Here is a 24640-nt window from a genome sequence, read left to right as displayed (position 1 = left end):
TGTCTCTGTTTTGGTCGCTCCCAGTGGAGATCTAAACCTTTTCAGCTCATCCAGGTTCACCCGCAGTCTTTTTTGGTTAGTTCCACCCTCTCCAAATCACACATTGGGACAGGTGTTACTACCATCTTGTAAACCTTTCCTTTTATTCTTGCAGACACCTCTCTGTCACAAATAAACCTTTTCTTTTGTCTCTGTACACCCTGCCTGCTGTCTGTTCTTGTGCATCTCTCTTGTAATGCCTGTTGTTTCAATTGCTTTAATATGTTTTACAGTTCCACCTGTTTTTCATCTTATTTACACAAATTTTCTCCTGTTCCTACGTGCTTTCACCTTCTTCTCTCCAAAGCACCCACCCACACATACTTCTAGAGTATTTTCCATTTGCTTCCTACTCTCACCACATATTACACGTCATCAGCAAACATCATAACTTATAAGCAGTGCTTTTTGACCTATTAATCTGTCTCATACAGTTCCACACTTATGACCTGTTTTACTTTTACCACACACCTCACCACTATCTCGCTGTCCTTGTTCACTTCCTCCACTACTCTAACAGACTTCTTTGCAACACCTAACTTCGTCTTAAAGTACAAGAGCATCAAACACCATCTGTGTGTCCTGAAATTAAGCTTATCGAGTGTCGGCTCTGATAATGATTTTTTCTTTCTCGTTGAAAGGTTTCCTTATATGACAAAAAGTTATTTTCAAAAAATTCTAACCTGATCATTTTCAAAATGTCAAGAATATTGAAAATGAAGGTTGTATATTATCTTGGATGGTGTGTGGTGATTGTTTTTAAAAATATGGTATTTTGTTAATTGTAAAGCAATAGATTAATTGAGACAATATTCCCATAATAAAACATACCTTAAAGCCTTTATGTTTGAGAATCTCTTCCCTATTGCACTTATATTTGGCATCTTTTTGAGTTTTCCATTTCTCAACCAGCTGGTACTGATCACACATCCATTGCACCTAATCCCTTTGCTACAATTGTGGAGAGTCACAGCAGGTATGAGAAATGCAATGCTGCGTGTGTGGGGAACTCGTTAATCTGTCTCTGTCATCTGCCTATGTTTTCTTAAAGGGTGTACTTTTTTATTTTTTACAGTCTGAGCTGCCAGTTTGCACACCAATAAATGTTGCTTTACATTTTCTGCTTATATAAAACCTCTCATTTGATAAAGCCACAAAATAATTGTTTTGTTTCAGTGTAATAAAGAAGCATGAACCTATGAAACATCAATAGTGGTTCCTCCAGTGAGGTCAAACTGTAAACATGGAAAAGCAGCATTCAGCTTTTATTTAAAAAACCTGACATTTAGTGAATAGAAATAACTTGCGTAATCACAATTGGCCTTAAACTGAAAATGTTTGCTCTGCTTTTATCTTGGATATCAAGCAAGAAAAATGTAAAGATATAAATTGAATCTTAATTTATTCTGTAAATACTATGGATAAATTGCACTCTTGAAATTTCTCACTTGTGTAATTAAAAAAAACCCTATAGTATATTTTAATATATAAGCCATGCTCTAATTATGCTAACAAAAACAAGTTTATTTGGAAATAAAATGTAATCTGAATTAAGGCTGCAAACGTAGTTTAAACACCACTATGTGTGATTTGTAGCTACCAGAATTCTAATTAGTACACACACATTCACAATGTTTTCATAAAAGCAAATTAGGGACAGTGTCCAGCTCCTCTTAACTACATGTTTAAAGAAAGCTTTAAAAACACATTTTCTCCACTGTTGAATACAATTAAATGTAATCCACTGCATGTCACTTAATGAACAAATAAATAGCTGCTTCCAGCATCTCAGAGACGTTTCTGCATAGGACTAAGTATACTCAAAGATGTAATATTGACAATTAGCGTACTGTAATTTTCAATATCTTCTCATAAGTGAATCTAAATCTAAATGCACTTTTAATTCTGGAGAGAAATATCATGGTACAAGCTCTTTAGTGTAAACTCTAAATGTAATTTTAACTACTTTGCATCCGTACCTCATGATGAGCAATACTATAAAGATAAATTGCACTAGCAGTGGTAGCTGCAATCAGAAAGTTATCAGTTTGATTCTTGCTACCTGCAATTACATGACTAAAAAGGCAATATGCAAATTTAGTCCATTTAGCATTTAATGTGAGGTTTTTACGACTGTGGTTAAAGCAGGAGTTGTAGAGTTTGGTTGTCACATTTAGGAATGAATTTCTGTGCCATTCCTTACTGTAACACAGTTGAATCAACACTAAATGAGTTTCTATGATTGGCCACCATATTGTCCAATGGACATAGCAGATTCTCAAGTAGTGTGTCTATTTTACGTCCGTTTTACAATATTGATTTTCTGATCGCTCAAACATCTGATCTTGGTCTCGTTCAAAGCATTTTTAAAAGATTGGTGTTGGAGTCCCTGACTAAATTCAACTTCCACTACCTATTTTCTGTGTTTAATTTTATTTGATCTATTTTGGTCAGCTGCATTCATAATGTTAGCCATCCAGTGCTAAAATGTTATGAAGTCATGAAAGTTTGTGGGGGGTTGTCTGTTCCCTGTGTCCAAACGCAAGTCTAGTATTTAAATTGAGATGTTCAAAATTTAAAGACAATTAATTAAACTGCACCGATTTTGGTCTGTAGTGTGCAGCTCAGTAGTTACTCAAGAATATTGTTACAAATAATATGTTACAGCTATATTCACAATACTAGGTATAACAATAAAAATATATTAAAACCAATTCTTCTGGTTAAAGACCTCTGAGTCCTTAAAGTTTCTACATTTGAAGGCGGTTTTTTAGTGAAAACAAAGGCAGCAGGGCTGACTTTTTAAGAGCGTTTCATCTTTTCAGCTCCTCTCCGTGAATGAACAGAAGGAAGGATCAAGGATTTTACTTTGATTTATTGTGTACAGTGGTTCCTGACTTAGTAATCAGTTGTTGAGGTACTAAACAGTTGGATGAACAGTTTGATTACACTCCAGTCTCTCTGGATTTCACTAAAGCCTATCAGGTTTTCACTGATCTTGTGTTTTATCTTCAGTGTTAGCTGTTTGAATTTAGACAAATGGTTCAATGTTGATTACATAAGCAATGTAAAACCTCTATAAAAACTGAAATAATATTGATTAATCACTGTACTGTAACATTGGTTAATTTCATTTGACTTCCTTCAAATTATATTTCAGTTTTATGTAACTTACAGGACAATTGTCCAGATGGGGTATTTACTCACCAACAGATCGGCTCTATGTAATAAGAGATTTTACCTGATTACTTTCACAGTTGAAGATAAACACTTAGAGTAGAAAATCAGTTCACACTTAAAGTGTACGCTCATGTCATTTACAACTTTTCCTTCCTATGACAGCCTAATATTGTCCTGAGAGAACCATGCAGAAAAATATAAAATATTAAAGTTTAAAGGGTCTCGATGCTTCATGCACTGGCAGCATGGATCCAGGAAGACTAGAATCAAATTAGCACTATTCAAGTGTTCTTACCGTGACCCCACACTGGTAAGATTGTTTATTTCTGGAGATATTTTTAACAGTCACCGATCTTATGTTGCTGAGTCTCTCAGAGGGGATTACTCGGGTGAAAAAGTAATTTTCCAGTAACAGCATTTTCTTCCTCGCTTCATTTTCCTCTATTCTAAATTCATTTATTTTAAACAAGATGGAAATATTGAATAAAATTGTTTTTAGTTTAACATGGACCGGTTCGATTTTAAAACTCTAAGGACTGAAAGAGTATTTTTTTTTAAATAAATGTTTTCATTTTAGCATATATAGAGCCCAAAAATGCTTTTCCCAAAGATCTTGTTTATAAAAGCTGTGCTTAGCGCCAACATCTGACGAAATAACGCTTTGCACAGCATGGTTGACTTGCTCCGAATCAGTGGATGGAAACAGGCCAAATTAGCATTTTCTTTTTTTTTTTCTTTTACCCCATCCAGGGGGTCTTTTGTGGGCTCTAGTGTCCCTTATATGACAGTGGGCTGACAGGAGGGGGGAAGACATGCGGCAAATATCGTCGGGTCCGGGAGTCGAACCCGCGATGGCCGCGTCAAGGACTCAAGGCCTCCAAATATGGGTCGCGCTAACCACTACGCCACCACCGCACGCCCCAGCATTTTCTTTTTTTGCGATATTTTAAAAGTTTGCTCAAAACTTGGAAGAAGATTGAATGAAAACATAGTTGATGTTTGGCTGTTGTACGATGTTGTTTTTGTGAAATGCTGTTAGTTTGAACCACATGTAACTGGACACTCACCCTGAAATAAATGTTTACTTTTGTCTCATCATTCCACAGAATATGTCCCTAATAGTTTGGGGATTTTCGGGTTGGTTTTTGGCAAATCTAAGTGGAAACCATTTTTTTCTCTTTTGTCAGCAGTAGTTTTTGCCCCAGATCTCTCACATTGATGCCATTTTTGCCTAGTCTTTATTTTTAATTTTTTGTTTGTGGATAATAAACAGATCATAACTGAGACAAGTGACATCTGCAGCGCTCAAGATGTTGGTTTTGTTTTTATCTACATTAGTAGGTACTGACTCTCACTGTGTTTTGCCTCAGTCATGAAGGTTTAGAGTTGAGTTTGGAACCCTTTGCAGACCGAGGAAGGTAATTGACATCGTTTTTAATCTGTTCTTGAATTTCTTAGCGTTTGAGAACTTTTAACCAATTTAATGTTTTCAGACAGGTTCTATTTAAGTGTTTCTCAATTTTGTGGTTTGTCAATAGTCAGGTCTGGGTGTAGATTGTGAACTGAGCTGAGCTTACTTTGTCATTTACCAAGGGAAGTAACAAGTAGATCCATGTTGGTGCAGATGGTTTTTTCACCCTCTGAAATGAGAGGCACCCCTTGAAAACTACTGCTTCTATTCATTCAGATTCTCTTTGCTGTAAAAATGTTGATGATCTAAGATATTTAAGTGTGACAAAAGGAGATTTTGAAGAGATGTGTAAAGGGTAAAACACTTCTCACCAATATGTAACGTCCACACAGGTAAAAGATTCTGGCGGCACATTGTTTTCCCTTTGCATGTTTTTTCGCAGTCAACTGTGCTGGAGAAACTTTTTGGATGTCATTTAGTTATTTTTAATTACCTGGGAAGTCCTGCAAGGGATTAGCTGTATTTGAAACTCTGTCAATGCTCCCAACTTGCTGGAGACAGTTTTTTAATGAGAATAATTTATTTTTGCGTTTCAAGTTATTAAATGTTTCTATAAGTACTCTTGACTAAGATAAGACTATGTTTTTTAAAATAAACCTTCTGGTGTTTGTGTGAAAAGTGGGTTGTAAAAGTTGGTGTGGTTTGATGGATTCATTTTGTGGGGATACTGCTCCTAATTGCTCAGTTTTTGCACACATCACAGCTTGATCAAAGCAAAAGTGTTTTGTTGGTATTTTGTAATTAAAAGTGGTGTGTCTGGACCTTCGTCTTTTCTCTGTCACAATAAAAGCTTTTACGCATTCACACCATGTTCTAGTTCAATTGTTTGCAACGCATTTACAAATTAGAGGTATACAAACCCTTTCTTGCTCCAGTGTGGCTTATAGTACTCTACCAAATTTCAAGTGTGGCCTTTCTTAGCTAACCACAGTTTGTCTTTGAAACATAATAACATATTAGATCTTCAAAATAAATAAAAGAAAATTGCAGGAATTGTTTGTCTGGAGGGATTGTACTGAAGCAAAGCAATGCTAAAATAAAAAGAAAAAATGTCACATTTCCTCTAATAGTTTAATACCCATTTCTACAAACTGTATTTCATTGGGCAATTATGTGAACTGGATGACCACCACTTCTCCAATCCTTAAAAGAAATGTGTATATTATGCATGTATAATATTTTTTTACGTTCAAATGTTCAAATGATTTTGAACTTTGTGTACTACAAGTACATGTTTCTGAACTCTCTTTTATGTTCAATGTTCATGATTTAAATTTTGACCAAAATAATCGTGATTTCAATGATAGTTATTACAGTAAATGTCTGTGTTACTTTTATCTATTTTGTACACTTATTTTAATTTGGAGACTTTTCCCATTGGATTTTTTCATCACCACCCAATAAATCATACTTTGTAGATCTGCATTTTTCCTTTGTAATACTTGTTCTTCAAGGCTTTATGCTGGATCCCAGTTTGATTTCATTTTTACATGTTGCATCCAGAGTTTATCCTTATAATGCCCTTCTTCTACTACCTATTCCAATTTATTTCACTTCTGTCTGACTTTAAATAAAGATATTAGGAATGTTTCAAAGCTTGTTTTGGACTGTTGCAATGAGATTGGTGCATTAGGGATTTGAAATTCAATGAGCTTGAGAAATTTGCATATTTATAAGATTTGCTATAAAAACCAAATATTCTATTGGGGTTGTTGACCTCAGCAGACTAATCTTAAAAAGATATCTTATCTTTTGAAAGGCCTTAGTATAATTTTCTTTAGAAAATAACTTACTTGGCTTTTTTTCTGTTGCAACTTTGCACCGATGTGGGCACCCATGTGTTTACGAAGATTTTGAAAACTATATAGTTTTTTTTTTCAATGCGAATGGATTCTTAAAATGTCTTGGATATGTGCATAAGGATTAGTCATTTCCTAAACAAAAAAGCTCGTTAATGTAATTTTTAGATTATGTTTTATTTGGAATGAAGATGTTGCGTTTTTTCTGTTTAACTAAACATCCTCCTGCTAGGTTGTCTAATGTAACTTTATCCATTCCAAAATATGATTAGTGTATTGCTGCCTCATAATTATAAGTATATAACAGTGCTAACTCATTCTTCACAGGTACATGATGCTGATCAATGGAAAAAATGAAGTTTTCATGATCGACAGGGACAACTCAGTCTTCCACATAGCAAACCTCGAGTTCCCTTTCCGGAAGGATCTACGCGTCCATTTATCCAAAACTCTACTGGATGGGGTGAGGAGGCTTTTTTTCCCCTTACATATACGTGTGGTCATTTTGATTTTTAAATTGATATATGTTCTGTGGGTCGTCTTTCACTTTCCCAGTTCCTGACTCGAGCCTGCATGTTCATTCCACATTCTTATGGAATGCACCCAGTGCACAGTGTTGCAGAAAATTGTCTCCATTTTGCAAATCTTAGGTGAAAGCATGTGAAGCATGTGTCACTGCGAAGGCAGTAGGGTGACAGGAACATGATTATGCATGTTCTGGAGAAATTGCTCATTAATTGTTTCACAGTTTCGTGTGTGTGTTTTGTTGTTACTCTGTTGTGCATGGGGAGCCTCAGTGGCTTCCACTCCTGCTGGAATATCAGGACCAGCCTTCCACCGACATGTTTGCAATGCGTAGGTCACGCAGCTTCCCAAAGCAGCAGGTGGATACTTATGAGTCATTTTACTCTTCCTCCGTGAATAAAGGGAGGAAATTGGTTACTTGTCATCAGAAATTCGATGAGTAAAATGAATTTCGCACTTGTTTGTGTTTAGGGGAACGAATGAGAAGATAAGAAATACACTCTCTGCCTTCTGTTTTATTTTTTTGTGCTTTGCTTTTAATTTTTTTTCTCCTGTGTTTTACTGTTTTATGCAAAACAGCCTCCTATTTGCTGAACAGTTATGGACTATAATATGGTGAATTTAGCTTCCACGCTCAGGCGGGACGTCTAATTGCAGTGTATATTGCCGCTCATTTGAAGAAGCTGCACGGATGGTTTTATGTTGCCACAAGCTTTGTTTTGACTCCTGTTTATTCATGTGTTGATGCTTCTGGCTCTCGGTTTGTAGAGGCTGTCTTCAGCTGTTTATGAGGAGCTGTGAGAAAACCGGATTTTTCTTTTGTCTGAGATTTCAGCTGTGGCTCATGACGATGATCTTTATCTCTACTTGCTTTTACTAGTACTTTTTGATGACCTTAATTTTATTTTTAGTGTAGATTTTGAATTAGGCCGCCTTATAGATAAAATTCCTGGTAGCTTTCCTCGGCTGCATTCGTGCATTCATCTGTTGCTGCCTGTCTTTGCAGTGGTTCAGTGCACCAGATGCACAGTGATGGCAGCTTCTGCAGTTGCATCATTTCTCTCCCTCAGCCCCTCTGTCGGCATTACAGAGGAGCTGACAGATTCCTTACTTCATTTCTCCTTTCCACCAGTCTGGTTTTGGCAAACCTTATTAAATATTCAGTTCCCTTCATAAAACATACACCACCTAGAATTTACATGTTGTTCTCTCTTAGACTTATCAAATTATTTGAAAGCTATTTAGTAAGTTTAGGCTTTTGCAGAGAATTGTTGCATATTTTGAGCCAGTATACAGTAGTCAAAGAGAGTAACAGTAAATAGTGTTGTAATTATGGTAAATATTTACCATATATATTTTTTACTTGTAGTTGATTGCCTTGTTCATTTTACCTTAGATGCATAGTTGCTTTCATCTTTGATCAAAAACGGCGTCAATTGCAGCAGCTTAGTCGGATGCTGAAATGAAACATTTTGTGCTCTTCTAAAGTGGACTAATCTCCTGCAGCAGAGAAATGTTAGCTGGAAAAAGGGCCCCACATTTCCAAACGACATTTGGCAAGTAAATTTAACCATCTGTCATCACTGTCCAATGTTTTCCCTACAATTTTGCAGCCTGTTGGTGCGCACTGAAGGCAGATGAGGCACTGGTGTGGTTTGCTGTTGTGCTCTTCTTCACTTAGACAGAGTGGCAGGTGCTCTGCAATTTTTCTGTCTTTTTTGAAAATAATATTGCAGGTTGGTTTGACAACCTACTGAACAGAAATTTAATGAAATAAATTTAAATATGTCTGTTTGCACTGTGTTTGGGTTAAATCTCCTTGTAACATATGTGCTTGAGTTGCACACAGTTCCTACACAGTCTTACAAAGTCGGGAGAAATCAGGAAATTGGTTTAGATGCTTTCCAAGGTCAAGTATAGAGAAAAGAAGATTTAACATTGATAAATATTCACATTTCAAGTTATTGTCTTTAACTTTCTATGCATAATAAATATAAAAATATTTATGATTTGTTGGTCCAATTTGTATATCCATCATCATTTTGTTCAACCATTCCTCCATATGACTGTTGCCGCCCACCCATCTGTCCGTGCTTCCTTCCATCCATCCACTAATTTGTGCTTCCAGCCACCACTTTGTGCCTATGTTCATTATGCATCCATCAGTTTATGAATACTTGCCTATTTACTATCATTTAGTCAATAATTCTTAATGCTACATCAAGAAACAGCTCATCACTTTACTGGGAATAAGAAGCCAAAGTTCTTCTTTCATTTTATGTTCCGATCTGAAAACCCGTCGATCTGTTAATTCCTAAATCTGAATGGTCTGATTATAGAATACCTTCGTGCATCCACAGTGTCTCAAATTATTGTTTAAATGTAACATTATATTATCAGAGCTGTTTTTATACAGATTAACCAATATACTAATCTTTCTGATACTGATCATCAACATAGTGAAGCTAGATAATAAATCTCTTCCTGAAGCCTTTCAAAAAAGACAGAAGACACATTTTGAGCAGTTGACATTTTTTGTTATCAGAGAAAATTTCTCCACTTCTGATTTAAAATTTTATGCATATGGCCTTGGATTTTATTCTTCTGACTAAACGTTGCTGCTAACTTTTCATGATATCACCAACTTTTAAACTTTATAACTAATAGGTGTTTTCCCTTCATTTAAAGTACAGGAATACTGTTTATCTTCAATATTACAAGAGAGTATAGCTCTCTACATTGACTACTGGTTGATTAAGGCCTGCAGTCCTTCTTCCTCTTACGTTTGCTCAGCAGTGATGACAGTTTGTTTTTTTTGTCACTCAGTTGTGTAACATTTTCCTCAAAACTCATCTTGACTGAGTGTCCTGCAGCACTGCCGCACCTGACCTCAGCTTGAGAGCTTTGTATAATAAATGAGCGGTCTATTTCTGCGTCATGGTCTTCTTCACCAGACTCTTACCTCAGTTTTAACCATGCATGCACGCGCACACACACACCTCCCCCACTAGTCTCTTCCTTGATGTTGCTGCAGGCCTCCCCTTCCCTGAATGTCCGTCCTCCGGGGAGCGCTCATATTCCAGTGTCTCATCCTGCAGAACTTGAGTCAATAGGACTTTCACAGTGTTGTGACGATAAAATTGCTCACAGTTCGAAGATTCCTTTCTATTATATAATGTTATTTTGAGGAATTTGAATCATGACACTACCCTTTATCCTTATTTCCACAGGAGATGATCATCGACAAGGTGAATGGTCAGGCAGTCCCTCGCTACTTGATATATGACATCATCAAATTCAATGTGAGTACAGCGGGCTTTTCAGAGTGACCTCCTAGCCCTGAAAATGTTCAAGGTTAAAGTGTTAGACCACTTTGGAGGGAACTGTTTAATTGCCTCATTCCCCTTTTAAAACAAAGGAGCTCATGCTCTTTTAGGTTTGTCGTCAGCAGTTAAAAGCTTGTGAAATGTGGAATTATTGCATCATGGGTTTCATCAGTTTGTCAAGAAGAGACATGAATTAAATTCCCATCCAGCAGGCAGTGCAGCAGCCATGCTCTAAGTATTTGTTTAGAGACGGTAGCTTTCTTAATCTGCAGCATGAGGTGGATAGCATAACTATGCTGTTCTCACACACAGAGAGACCTCCTTGCAAAAATATTAATACTGCTGTAATTTCTTTTACGTTACAACAAGCTGTAATTGTTATTAAGCTGCAATTAAAGCAAAAGTTGGTTTTACAAAGTATTCACTAATGGAAGCTGGATGCAGGTACTCACCACATTTTGTCAGTTGTTTGTTTTGGTTTTTATTAGTTGGTCCATTACATGAAAACTACAATAAAATGCATTGAAGGTTATCACTGTAACGTCACAAAATGCGGAAAAAATGAGCATTTGCAATTTAAGTCAGACTTTTCCTCGGTACTGTGGAAGAACTGTGCTTAAACCATTATGAAAATTTATTATCAAAATCTTTTTAGTATTCATCTGAAATAAATTTGACATTTTTTTGCATGTCAGAATCATCAGTGTTTGAATTGAAATACAATTATTCGTTCCATAATGTAAGTGCACTTATGCATAACAAACACTCCTTTAATTTAAAACGGTTTCTACTCTTCTATTACTTCCAGCTGCACAATTTTAGCAGCTTGAGAACAAACCAAATCACTGGTTAATTGTCCTCAGTCTCCTGAACTGTAAATTCAGGCTGGTTCCCACTTATGTCAAAAAGGCAGTCAGTCAACTTACTGAGCTCGCATTGTAACCTTGGCAAACCTTTGCAATCCTCTTTTCAGAGAACTCAATGAACACCTCAAGATAAAGAGTGAAGGAGGTAGCCATCATGTTTTGCCGTCGTCTCCTTTTTTCTCTATCGATCCGAGGAATCGCATGAGCAAATCGGCTCAATGAAAGCTCCAGTGGTGAGAGGAATGGCTGCAGGATGGTGAAGGGGTTAGCATTTCCATGGGACTCCCACCGAGCCATCAGTAAAGCGCTGTTATATTGATTCTTGCTTGCCATTATTGGCCTTAACCATTATCTGTTTGGCTGTGTCTCGGCACTCTGGGCCGGTCCTGAGAGAGGTGAGTAATGCAGCTGGAGGAAGACGACACCAGTTTGACTCCTGCCCTAAAATGACTCCTTGCTTCCTTTAAAAGCTGGCTGATGGTTTGCTTCTGGATATGAATGCATTCATTCACTGCACTCAGTGATTTTACAGTGCTTGGTAAAAGTATTCGCACCCTTGTTGATTTAAATTAGACTTTTTAAAGTTATGTTTAAATGATTCAGACTATCGAGCAAAATTCTAGCATCAAAAAATTTAGAAATAAATAATTTTATTCATTGAAGGAGAAAAAAATATCCAAACCATCAGGGCTCTTTGTGCAAATATAATTGCTTCCTTTCATAAATAACTAATTAACTTTGTTTTGTCACATATTTTTGGTTCGATTTCATCAACAACCACAGGCATTATTATTGCAACACCTACAGAATCAAGAAATCACATAAATAGAACTTTCCTGATTACATACAGTCAAGTTATTTGGTGATAATTTGATGTTATGAGACTGCTTGTCTGCTTCAGGAGGTGGAAAACTTAAAATTGATGGAACAAGAAAGTTTGCTCTGTACCAAAGGAGGATGTCTACCCTGTGTCTGTTTATGATCTTGAGCTCAAACTCACTTTGGTTATGTTTCATTTAGGGCAGTGAGCCAAATCATACCAGCAAGTCCACCTAATAAAGAAACTACAAAATAATGATTTGGTAGTTTCTTTGAATTCTGGATTAAAATTTGATTGAAAAGGGGCCAAGGGGCCAAGATCTTTCACATGTGTCTAATATTAGCATTTGTACAGTGATCTGAAACATTTAACGAAGACAAAAAAGCAAAAACAGAAGAGGATCTGTAAGGGTGTAAATAAATGTTTTACCTGGACTTTATTTGATGTGAAAAAATTGTTCCTGACCAGCTTAAAGTTGAGTTTTATTCATGTCAGCGGTCTTTACTTTATTTGTCAACCATTCCAGTATTTACGATTCCGCTGAAGAAATCTGATTAACCCTGATTGTCACCCTCTCACACCAAATATGTTTTCTGTTGCTGTTCTATCTCTAGAACACCAAAAGACATAGTTTTTAAAAACTTTTTCAGGTTGTCAGTCACTGTCAGCTCTCCCACTGTGGGGGAGCTGACAAGACAACAAAAATTACATACGTTTCCCTTTTATTGTTTTTTAAACGCTGTTGAAAGCTGGTGTTTTGGACTTGATCATCACCCACATGCTGACACTTTGATTGACCTCATTATTTTTCAAGTTGCTGAAGTAATTTTGCTTTAGGTGCGGAATTGGACAAGATAATTGGATCAGCTGGATTAACAATTGAACAGAAAGGAGTTCACATGACAACAGCGACTGTGGTGTCATTTGTTAAAGAGGGCTTTACTGGAATCAGTTCGTGTTACTTCTGCTTGGAAGGCTGGCTGAGGTTTGCTACATTATTTCTCTCAGAGCTGGGCAGTTAAATTAATGACTTTTCCTCTCTCTCACCACATACCTTGTTTTTTGTGTTATAAACCTTTGATAGTAATGAAAGCTAATATGCAATCCAGTTCCTATAAGTGATTCCTATTCCCTGCTGGAACAATATTTTATTGAAGACGAAATGGCACAGACTGAACTTTGACATTCAAAATGATTGTGTCCTATTATTAGTGACACTCTTTAGAGTGTCACTAATTTATTCATAAATTGTAAATGGGCAAGTTCAGCCTAACTGCTATTCTTCTCTTCTTCCTTAATTAATTTCTGATAATTCCATAAATTAACTTCTTTAAAATAAAAAATAAATAAAAAAAACAATGTAGCTTTTTCTTAAAGCTGTTCACGGTGGCAAGCGTGTCACCTTTTCAAGAAATTTGAATTTCTCTGGATAGGTTCAAGATTTTTACCCAGAGTTTTCCTGGTATTTTCATTCTTCCAGTGTGTTTTTTGCATAACATAAAATGGGAAATTTTGTATTTAAACTTTAAAAGTTGGGGAATATTCATCCAGTTCCAACTTGACATTTATTTGTCCAGTTGACTATTTGTCTTTTGTTGGGCTTACTCTTGGTACTGTAAGAAAATATGGCTGTTCACCTCTATTGACACATTGATTTTAAGCATCCAAATCAATAATAAATTGAATTACTGTTTATCTCTCTTTTTTTAAGCAATTGTTGATTAGATTTGATTATGCTGTCAACAAAAAAAACACTAAAACTAATTTAGTGCCATACAGAGACCAGGCTCTGAATAATGTCTTGTTAAAATGATCTTATTTGATGGTGGCAAAAGTATTAACTTTGAAAAAACAGAGAATAATTTAGTTATCTAGAGCAGTTGGTCGCTTAGGCTGATGAGACAAGCCCTCAAATTACAGAAACTAAATAATTTGATTCTTGAAATGGTAAATAAGATTTTAGCTTTGAACAAACCAAAGATGTAGATGGTAAAACAGGTCTAGAAAATGGATGAGGGAGTCTTTTGTAACTGCCAGGAATATCCAGGTTATTGCCTCCTCTGGTGGAACAATCTATTTTCTTCCTCATGACGAGGCTAAATGACCGCAGCGTTAGTGGGCAGGTTTTTTGTCTGCATGTTGGTGGTTATTATGACATCAGTGTTTAAATTTCATTTGGATGTTTAACAGCAGGGTGTAGTTTTGGAGATTTATGTTATTGTGATTTATGTTATGTTGAGAATTATGTTATTTTTAGTGCAAAGATCACACTTTGCTGATGATTTGGTAATCATTCTTCTTTTTATGTAAGTAAATATCTTGGTGTTATGACATTAGTGCCGCAGCCCTTTATTTATGTGCTGCATTTACTAAGGATGTAACGAGGTGTTTGAAGTAAACAAAGAATAGCAATAAATCAGAATCGGTTAGAGATTTCTATACCATCTGAAACTGGTAGCTATTTGTGAGTTTGTTTAAAAAAGGAGAAAAAGTCTCTTAAGACATAGACAGCCCTACCCAATACTGCAGTGACTCATAGAAAAGCAGAATCACACCTCAGGATCTCTGGTTGTGTAACTAGATAGACCACTCATGAATCTCTAACTAGTTTAACTTTTTTTTTAACACAAATCTGTCATCACGTGCCAGGGAGAGGACTGCCAACTGTTCCCCACAGACACAGGTGGAAGGTGGAAGAATTAAACTGCAGGCAGTTGATGTTTTCAAGGTCTGGTTCAGACTTTAATTTTCCCAGCATAAAAAATAAAAAAGCTTACATTAATTGTCTGCTTCGTCTTATTTATTGCCTTGGAGAAAGGTGCTCACTTATTGATTTATGTGCTTTAGACTTAGAGGGAAGATAAAGTGGAATTCTTAAACTGCTGCCTTTTTTTTCTACCCAGCTTATTTTAACCATCATCCTAGAAAAAGAAAAGCCCGTTATCTGCATTAAAACTCTCCCATGGAAGAATAATTGTGTAAGTACATTTTTGAAAGTCTGTCTTAATACCATAAAATATTGCTTTTAAATGGAAAACAGGTTGGGAGGTGCTGTGAGTCTGTAATTACTTTTTTTTTGTTTGCCTGGAATGGTCAAAAAGACTACATATGTTTGTAAAGAACATCTAATGGGAGGCAGCATATTGTTGATTGGTCCCAATGTTGATTCTGGTCATCAGTGTGGTCTGCTGTTTATCTAAAAATATGGAAAACAGAATTCCCAGCACTGTCACTTATTTTCATCCCCTGCTGTTTTCCAGTTAATCCTTTATCCTCCCCAAACTCACACTGAAGCAGCTTTTATTTTTGGTTCTGCTACTTATTGTGGTTCTTTTTATTTTTTCTTATGGATTTAGTTTCTTTATGTCTAGTTTTTTTTTCACTTTTTATCTTTGACAAGCTCTCTCCAAAAATGGTGTTTCAAATATATTAACTGGGATTTGACTAACAGGGCTGTTCTGTCCACTTCATGTCATTTAGGATTAGGTACAGTGTTTCAAATTAATACAAGGGTATATCAATTTTGAAAATAAGGTGTGTTTTTATTTACATTTATTAAATTCTGAACTGTTCTTTGCTGATATAATACCAGTCCAATCCTCATGTTTGCTGACAAGCTTCTTACAAGTGTTTACTGTTAATTTCACTGGTGACTCATTGCAAAATATGAATAGCCTTTTTGCAGTGAGTCACCAGTGAAAAACCTCTTGAAAATTCTCATCTTTGTAGCAAAGAACAAAATTATTCACACCTCTGGATTTTGGTGTAAAATTATTTTCAAAAAGCAAACAAGTTTGTTTTTAATTAAAAAATAGATGAACATCTCTCAAAAGACAATAACACACAGTAAAATAAGCCTACTTTACATTTACATTTCATTAAATAAAAATTATTTGTACCTTTTCTATAATCAATGGGGAAACATCTTCATTAGCATTATATTAAACAAACTCTTGTTTTAATTGCTAGTCAGCTCTTAGTATGCTTCCACGGGTATTTTGGTTTTTTAGTGAAGAGCTCCAAGTCTTACTTTAAAAGGTCAACTCAGTCAGTAGAAACATTTTCATAAAATCAAAAGATTACTTCTCACTTAAATCTGGAAGGTTATGAATAATTTTAACTGTAGTTCACCACCTAACCATTAACTAAGTTAACAGTCTCAAAATAAATCAGCTCTAGCTCGTTCTTTGTTTTTGTATCAGTCGTAATCTTAAAAATAAAAGTCTAACTTCACTTCATTTTTGTTCGTGATGTTCGTGAGATGACGTTTTGCTCAGTGTCTTTTTCAGAGGTGTTTGTGTTGTTTCCTTCAGTGGATCTTGGTGCATTGCCACAACAGGCAAGGGGAGGAGTTGTTGTTTTTTCTTTAAGGTTTAGCTCATTTGACACGGTGCAGTGTGAAAGTGAATCGCACCAGCTGAAAGTGTAACTAATATTGTAAATTAGTCTACCAGACTATTAAGGTGTGAAAACACCCTCAATATGACATGATTGATTGTTTTAGTTGGAAACATTTGTTATATAAATTAATTAAATTAGGTTTTGATTTATTATATCACAGTATTGGGAAGGTTTCTGGATGTGATCTTATCCTCTTTTTTATTGTTTTGGCACATCTGCTAATGAAGCAGTGATCGTCTATACATTGAACATGCAAGGGAATGACTTGTATAAGGAAAGTCTAATTCAAACAGCATATATGTATGTCAGTGCCGAGTTTCCAGAGGGGATGCGTGGAATCAGTATCAGAGCTGATGAAAGCATGTCTGAGTAGATTTGTATTAACTGTGTCAATCATTGCTACACTTCCAGAAATAGTAAATAATAATCTTGTCAAACACTTCCTCAGTACTTTTCAAATCAGTGATGATTGTGAAACCACACGTGAATTCCTGATATATTTATATTCTCCCAAACAGACACATTCGGTCTTTAGAATCACAAAAGAAACAGATAAATTAAGATGTCTCTGTGATTTGACTAGTAAAATCGAGCTTCTGTCCCTAGTGATGTTTTCCTAACAAAGATTTTTCCTTTGCTGTGTTTTCCTCTTGAGCTGGCATGGACAACACAAGCCTTGAATCATCCACACTTACATCTTGTCCTTTCCTGATGACACAGCTGACAGATGGTGCTAAATGTGTGGGACATGATACTAGCTGTTGCTCCAGGAGAAAGTAGTGTTACTGCTGTCACCTTTTTTGGAAAAACAAGCAAGTTATGATTTCCATATTAAAAAGATTTCTCTATGAAAACTTTCTAAAATGACTTGTACATTGATAAGCAACATTGTCAAAACAGTCTAAAATTAAATAAAGGTCATGAAGACATGGTTCTTGATATATCAAAATGTTACAATTCATCTCTTAACTAACATTTGTCTATCATCTAGCAGATACAATGATAGAAAGTAGAAATTGTAAATTATAAATTGTTGCATATTTATTTCCAGATTCCTCGCGTTTCTATTCTCAGTGTCTGGTTGTATTGTCAAATCATTGCCTAAATTTCTAGGCAGTAATCCAGACTTGCTTTCTTGTTATATATGTGTGAGCTGTACATTTGAAAAAGTAAATATACATGCTTATTAAAATGCAGACTACCTGCCTACAGAGATCAGTTTATTTAAATTGATATTCTATGAGATTATTTGGGTTTTTTCCTGCTTCATGTCTGCAAAACACAAGGCTCTACAGGCTTGTAATAACATCTAATTCCAGCTAATCATCAGCTATTTCTTTTCACATCCAACTGGAGGAAAACTGGGTTTTGTCTTCCCATCTAAAGTCAATATAATCCTCTCAAGAAAAGAAATGACCTTTTACCGCAGAGCTGGAGCAGAATACTAATTCACACTTTGCAGCGCAGAACCCGCCAATACACATCAGTGAGTATTGATTAGCAATACATTGGTTTAATAGTCGTAAAAGTGCTATTGTTCCACATCATTTTATAATTTTGGTTGTAAGACGTTTAAACCTCTTTTCATTTTGAAGATAATTAATTTTCTGTGGGGCTATATTTTTTATTTCCTGTGAAAACATTCCTGAAAGATTGATGATACATAATTGCTTTCCATTAGTAATATTGGGCAATATTTTACAAAATACCCCCCAAGAAATCACATTGCAGATCACAAACAAAAGACATTTTTTCCATATTCAGAAAACTTTTATTATTTAAATACGTTATTCATAACGTATTTAATCAGCAAAAAAACCCAGCTAATTTAATCAGATGAAAATGCTTTAGATGCAGTTATATATTTAAAAGGAATTAAAACCATATATATTTTTACATAGACTCTCGCAAAGAAAATGTATTGCTTCAATCAAAATTTCTTCAGATTGTTTTGTCCAGCTAAAGTATGTTTCTCTTACTGCTTTTGTCTGTTTTTTTAAGTGTCCGCCTTCTTTTGAAATACATTTTCTCTGGAATTAAAAACATGTAACGGAATAATAATAAAAAAATTGAGGTATATTAAAGATTTCAGTTGCTGGCTTTCTATAATTCTTTTCGAAGAATTCAAAAAAATAATATCTATTTTATTTGGAGTTTGAATCTTCTTTATAACTTGTGAGAACTATTAAAAGTCAAAGTTGTCATGGACGACGTTTGTTTTCAACAGGTTGACATCCTTTTTTTTTATCTGAGTCAGTTTTATAGTCACTATGCTAATTCAGAAATAGATAAATGGCAGCAACAGTCTGTTGATGCTTTGCAGCAGACAGGTTTTATACATTGCATCCTTTCTGCACCAGTTAACACTGAAATAAATACGTTGTCATGTTTGTCGTTGTATGTTCTAATTTTTCGCTCAAACCTTGTTATTTATAACCAGCAACAGAAATTCAGGCTTTTTGTTGCTCTGTGTGGCAACAATCTGTGGCTTCACCAGATGGGTTTCAGTTCACCTTTGTTCTGCCTCGGTGGCCATGTCTGTTTGAGAGGACAGTAGGATTATTTGTGCAGGACAGCAGCGGGTCTTTGCTGTGATGTGTGGAAGGTCTCATCGTTGTCACAAAGAAGCTGTGTTTGTAGGGGTGTATTGGAATGTGATAAATTAAAGGAGTCTTACTGCCTACTTCTGGACACTGCTCTTCAAGGCAACTGAGTATTAGGAAAATATTTGATGCACCATTTGATTTAATGCTGAAAACTGCAGTATGGATATTGATTACGATTACCCAATTTTCCTGTCGCTTGCTTTTAGTCATTTACAATAAACGCTGTCCCCGCTGTTCTATGAGTTTTAATGACCTATCTGCTAAAGATGTGCAACATGAGTGCATTAAGGCAGGTGGAGTCCATCCAAATATCAGTTATTACTTTAAAGATATACTAAACCACATTTTATTACAAACAGGTATTTAATGCAGACTAATATTTGATATACTGTTCAGCTCTACTTAAGAAAAAAAATCCTGTTGGCCTTTGGTTTTCAGTTTTTAGCATTAGCTACTGATATTCACACTGCTAAGACTCCTGAACAAGACTGTAATTTTTCATCTAAGTGTAAAGAGAAAGAAAGAAAACAAAGGAAATAGACCAATAAATTAGAGTGTTAATTTAAAATTGAAATGTGGTTTTGTTGTGTGTTTTTCAGGGACAACCTGTTGGCCAGTGTGATTTTAATATTCGACTCCTGTGCATGGAAAAGGAAATAATTTCTCCACGTCAGGAAAAAATGAAGCTTGGACAGATCGACAAAGCCAAGGAGCCCTTCAGTGTCCGAAATAAGCCCTTCTTCGACATCCACGCATCGCGCAAGGTAACACTTTTAGCTTTCCAAATCCTTCCCCTCCCTTTAACTAGGCCAGATGTGACCCAGTTAAGATTCCTCCTTTCTTTTGGTCATGCCAAAATGCACAAATCCTATCTCTGTTGTATGGGGCAACCTAATTATTGTACACATACACTCGTATGTAATCTGTCAGTTGCATCCCAGATTTTTCCTAGAGAATTTATTTTCTAGGGAAATAGCTCTTCAAGGACAAATTGGTCTCAAGAGAAGGAGATGCAGATGATGAAACATACTTTGTTCACCTTTATGCTATGGAAAGGACGAGCTCTAGGGAGGAAAAGAGCACTCACTTGAGTGTCTGATGCCTTGGCTATTTCCCGCTGGGACTCATCCGGTGCAATCTCAAGTGATTGGAAGCCAGGATTACAATACATTGCCTAGATCTGTCTTCTTTGTGTGAGCTTGAACACACATTTCTTGTGCTTTTTAGCATTTTTGTTGAATTTACGAGAAATATTCCCTGTTATATTCAGTAGTGTTTTTCTTGTTGTCTGAAAATAAATAAATTATCTGCTGAGGTTACAAAACAGTCAGCTGAAAGCAGCAAAGCTTTTATCGCCTCAATGGCTGTTAAGTCTTCCTCAAAGGTCTGTGCTCTCGCTCCTTCTCTCAGGTCTACAGGGGTTCAGAGCACAATTAATTTTGTGTTTGGCTTCAACAAAGATCAGTTGGAAATCTTGGTATGTCTTGCTGTGACCTCAGATGATCAAACTGCAGTGAGGGGGTGATATTTATGCTTTTTTGTATGTTTTTTTTTTTAATGTCTCCCAACTTCAGTTTCTTAGAGTTGTCCATTGTTGAAATTGTTACCTCAGGTCTAACCCTGTGCTACCCACATTTCTAAGAATCCTTGTGAAGGATCAACACTGGAAGTTTTTGGGTTCATTTTGATGAAGATATTCTGGAAATGAAGTCACTGGTACGCTGTATGGCTTCTGAGCGCCCCATTGTGTCCCTTAGTGGCCATCTGCTCTCTGTACAGTCCTATCTCTGTTGTATGGGGCATTGGCTAAGGATAACTGGAATCAGGCTCATTAATTCATCCCAGCACAAACCTCCACTTCATGGTGTATTGACCACAAATTCCTTCTAGGGATATTTCAGTTGTATGACAACTTTTGTCTGTTTCTAAGCTTCTGTTTTTCATCTAATTCACTTGCACATTTAGCCTGTCATTTCCCCACCAATTGGGGGTATTTTTCGGTTTCACTTCCTCCACTTATTTAACAAGGAACCCTTTTGTTTTAGTCGGACTTGCACACCAAGACAATATGATAGTGTATTTTGGATTTTCCCATTGAATTGACAGGAAAGTGGAAATAACTTCATTTAGCAGCAACTGTATATGAGCTGTTCTGTTATTTTTTTTGTAAGGTGTTGTGTAATATGCACTAAATATAAGAATTTTATGGGTAAATTTATTAGCGTGCTAATGGTTATGAGATCCAAAATCTGTGGAAATGCGCACAGAATTTATAAACCGTGAGATTATAGTTTTGATGGACTCAAATAAACTCAGATATTGCATTTTGTCTTAAAGACAAGTAGCCAAAAGTATCAATAATATAAGATTAAAGACTAAAATAATGGTACATTCTCCCTCTGGGCCTTATCATTGCTGACTCAAATAAGCCCAGATATTTCATTTTGTCTTACAGAAATTTACTGCTGCCCCAAACATAATAAAAACACTAGTTAAAAGGTGTCTAGTTTATAGTACATACTATATATACTATAAACTAGTATATTTGTGGCCACACTTAAGGATGTGTTTTTTTCACCTTTTTTATGTAAAGAAACATTCTTAATAGATGTCTTTTTTGTAAAAGGGGAATGTTAAATTGACTTAAGACTGTATTTGTTAGAGACTCATGTGTTCTCCTTTCTGAATTAGAAATAAATTCTGGGCTGGAATACCAGGCCTTCTTTTACCCTTTGAATTTAATAGTATTGGCAATTTTCTAAGAGGATTAGTTTACATGGCGGAAACCAATGTTCCCTCTTGGATAACAAAAATGAGTATTAGAGTTTCAGGCTGTATTAGGTGATGATTTTTACAAAAAGCTTCCATTCAAGCATTTTGATGGGGTTTTCAAGGTTCCTGTATACGAAAAAATGTGGTTTAATTCTTTAAAGTGTGAAACATTGTCATCATGTATTGTAATGACTAAATATTTATAACCTCAACTCTTCAGTGAATGGCCCTAATTTGATTCATTGTGTCTTAAAGCAAATGAAATTTACGGTGAATATATTTGAATAATATATTAATATATTAGTTAATATATTAATATATATCAGAAAAAAGGGAAAAATAAAACAAAATGTAGTTTGACCTAAAGGCATTAAAGTGTTCCCTCTCACAAGTTCAGATTGATAGAAATAAAAACTAAAACTGGTTCGTATTCAAGAGTCAAATGTCTTATCGAAATTCTGTCCTAATATTGCAATAACATCTTGGGTATCACCTTGTTACAGCAGTTTAGATTAAAGCTTATTTAATATTAAATAACTAGTAGGAATTATTCAGGTTAAAAGCACAATATAGTGAAACGGTTTTTGTGCCAATACAGATCAAAATTTAAGTAAAAGCGGCAGTGAATGCATGATGCAGATAAAGTAATACAATGGGGTGATTTGAAAGATATTTGAGTTGCAGTTGTGTAAAAGCTATAGCTGTAATGCAAACTTGCCGTATACATAATGTGTCTGAGTCACAGTGTTTGTGCTGCATGTTTCCAAAAAATCTGCGGCAACCTGTTTTATCTCAACATCAAAGTGTGTGTGCTACTGTGTTATATTTCTAGAAAGGTGATGATGGCGCATTAAATGCCAGATGTGTTTTAAATCTGATCATTGTCCTGCCTATGTTTGAAAATTGTCAGCACTAAATAAATAACAAAAAAATATGAGGAAAAATCAGCATTCACTTCTGGCCTTTGTAACACTTGCATCCTCCTCGGTTTAGATTCAAGAAGAAACTGCATCTTTTCTCTCTCTCCTGCTTTTGCACCCACTCACCGAGGGAAACATGTTGTCTGTTGTATAAGGGCTTATGCTGCTTGGAAGAGCACACGACATAGACTCGGTGACTAATGTTTGTTTACCTCTGCAGCTTTGAGAATTTTTAGTTTTTCCAAAAGCCTCCAAGACATTATGCAACAACTGATGATGCAGGCTGTATTCATACACTAAAGGTCAGACTCACTGGCGAGAGAGTATCAACTGTAGCGACTCGTTTACTTTTGCTCCGCTTACCTGCTTTCCTTCTGCCTACCAGGATCAGTTAATTTACCCAAGGAAAGCAGTGTGCATTCTCTGGGTCAGGTCAACAGGTGCTTTTAATGCTTTTTGAACCACTGTGCAACAGCTGTGCTTCATCTTTATGCCTTTAGTCTGCTGTACCTTTACCTCCTTTTGACCTTCGGGGATATCTTGACCTGCTATGATAGACTGGCAGGAAATGGTGTTTGCCTTTTTATAGGTTTCTGCTATTTTGATTTGTGGCCACACTTAAATGTTTCTGACCAAACAAATAAATCAAATTAATATAAAAAGCTATTCTTAAATAAGTAAAAAAGATTCCAAGCCAGCCTGGTGCGTTTAAAAAAAACAAATAAAAAAACATAATTGCCTTCTTAATATGGTGGTTGTGCCACCCTTGGTGACAACATTCATCTCTAGGCTTTGCTATAACTTGTGCTGAGTTTTTTGCATCACTGTGGCCCAATCTTCTTTGCAGAATTGCTTCAGTTCAGCCTCATTTAAGGGTCTTTAAATATAAAAGATCTATTCAAGGTTAAGCAGAGGTATTTCGATTAGATGTAAGCTCAGACTTTGATTAGGCCATTCCAAACAGTTAATTAATCGTCGTGCTGCATAACCCAGAGATTTAGATTCTTCTTGAAGAATTTATAGTTCCATCAGTTATGGCAAGCCGTCCAGTGCCTTTTTGTAGTAGTACTACTGTTGTAGCAGTATGTCATGCATTTCTATTAATAGGTAATTTAAAAATTTAATGGGAATAAAATCTGTTTGTATTAGAATACTTAGGATATACTTAAAAATCTAACTATTGATTTTCTTTGTGCATTTGAACTGCACTGTGATTGCAGATGTTTTCTAGCTTGACAAAAAAGAGGAATTTCAACTTTTATGATTCACTTTTTCTACAAATGCAGTTTCATATAAACATGATGATTGCTTTAATTACATTTTTTCCGGATCACTTGACTTCTTAATTTCAGAGCTTGTAAACTAAGGATAATTTCAATGCTCCAATCTAATTATGTATACTGAGCAATTCAGCCTGCATGCATATAGACAGCTATTAAAATAGTTTTCTCCTGAAACGCTCATAACCCAGAAAATCGGATTTACCTCAGCCTTCTGAGTTCTATTTAAGCACCTTTTCGTTTATTCTAATTGGATTTTTTTTATTCTTGTAGTCCTGTCTACCTGGTCTGTAATGATTAAGGCACATACCTTTCTTTAATACAGCTCCTAGCAATTATTACTGTATTAAAGAATGTTCCCTTCAGTGCGGTAGATTTGAAATAAAGAACATATGGCTTTACTTGTACCACCAATCACAAAAGAGACTACTTCAGGTATGTCAAAAACTGTTTCTATTAAGGTAGTAAATGCAGGGACATGTATTTTTATATATATATAAAAAAAAAAGAATCTAAAATGTTTACCTCAATTTTGGTTGACAAATTGAGAAAAACACAGGCTTTTTGTTTCTTCACTCAAATGATACAAAAATAAAAGGATTGTGCCTCACAGAGCAGATGGATAATGACACATA

At 35.6% G+C, this 24640-nt stretch overlaps 1 protein-coding gene across 1 annotated transcript in view; it reads left to right on the top strand.

The window, feature by feature from the left end:
- The window catches only part of rngtt (RNA guanylyltransferase and 5'-phosphatase), an 87393-nt gene that overhangs the window by 18358 nt on the left and 44395 nt on the right, over positions 1–24640 (top strand). Inside the window, exons 9-11 of the mRNA XM_028040626.1 lie at positions 6817–6952; positions 10245–10316; positions 19633–19797. Coding sequence (XP_027896427.1) covers positions 6817–6952; positions 10245–10316; positions 19633–19797 — 373 coding nt within the window. The remainder of the gene's footprint in view (positions 1–6816; positions 6953–10244; positions 10317–19632; positions 19798–24640) is intronic.

Source organism: Xiphophorus couchianus, chromosome 15 (genome assembly GCF_001444195.1).
Source record: "Xiphophorus couchianus chromosome 15, X_couchianus-1.0, whole genome shotgun sequence".
Classification (NCBI taxonomy): Eukaryota; Metazoa; Chordata; class Actinopteri; order Cyprinodontiformes; family Poeciliidae; genus Xiphophorus; species Xiphophorus couchianus.
The sequence above is the reverse complement of the archived record's forward strand: the minus strand, read 5'-3'. Positions and strand labels throughout refer to the sequence as shown.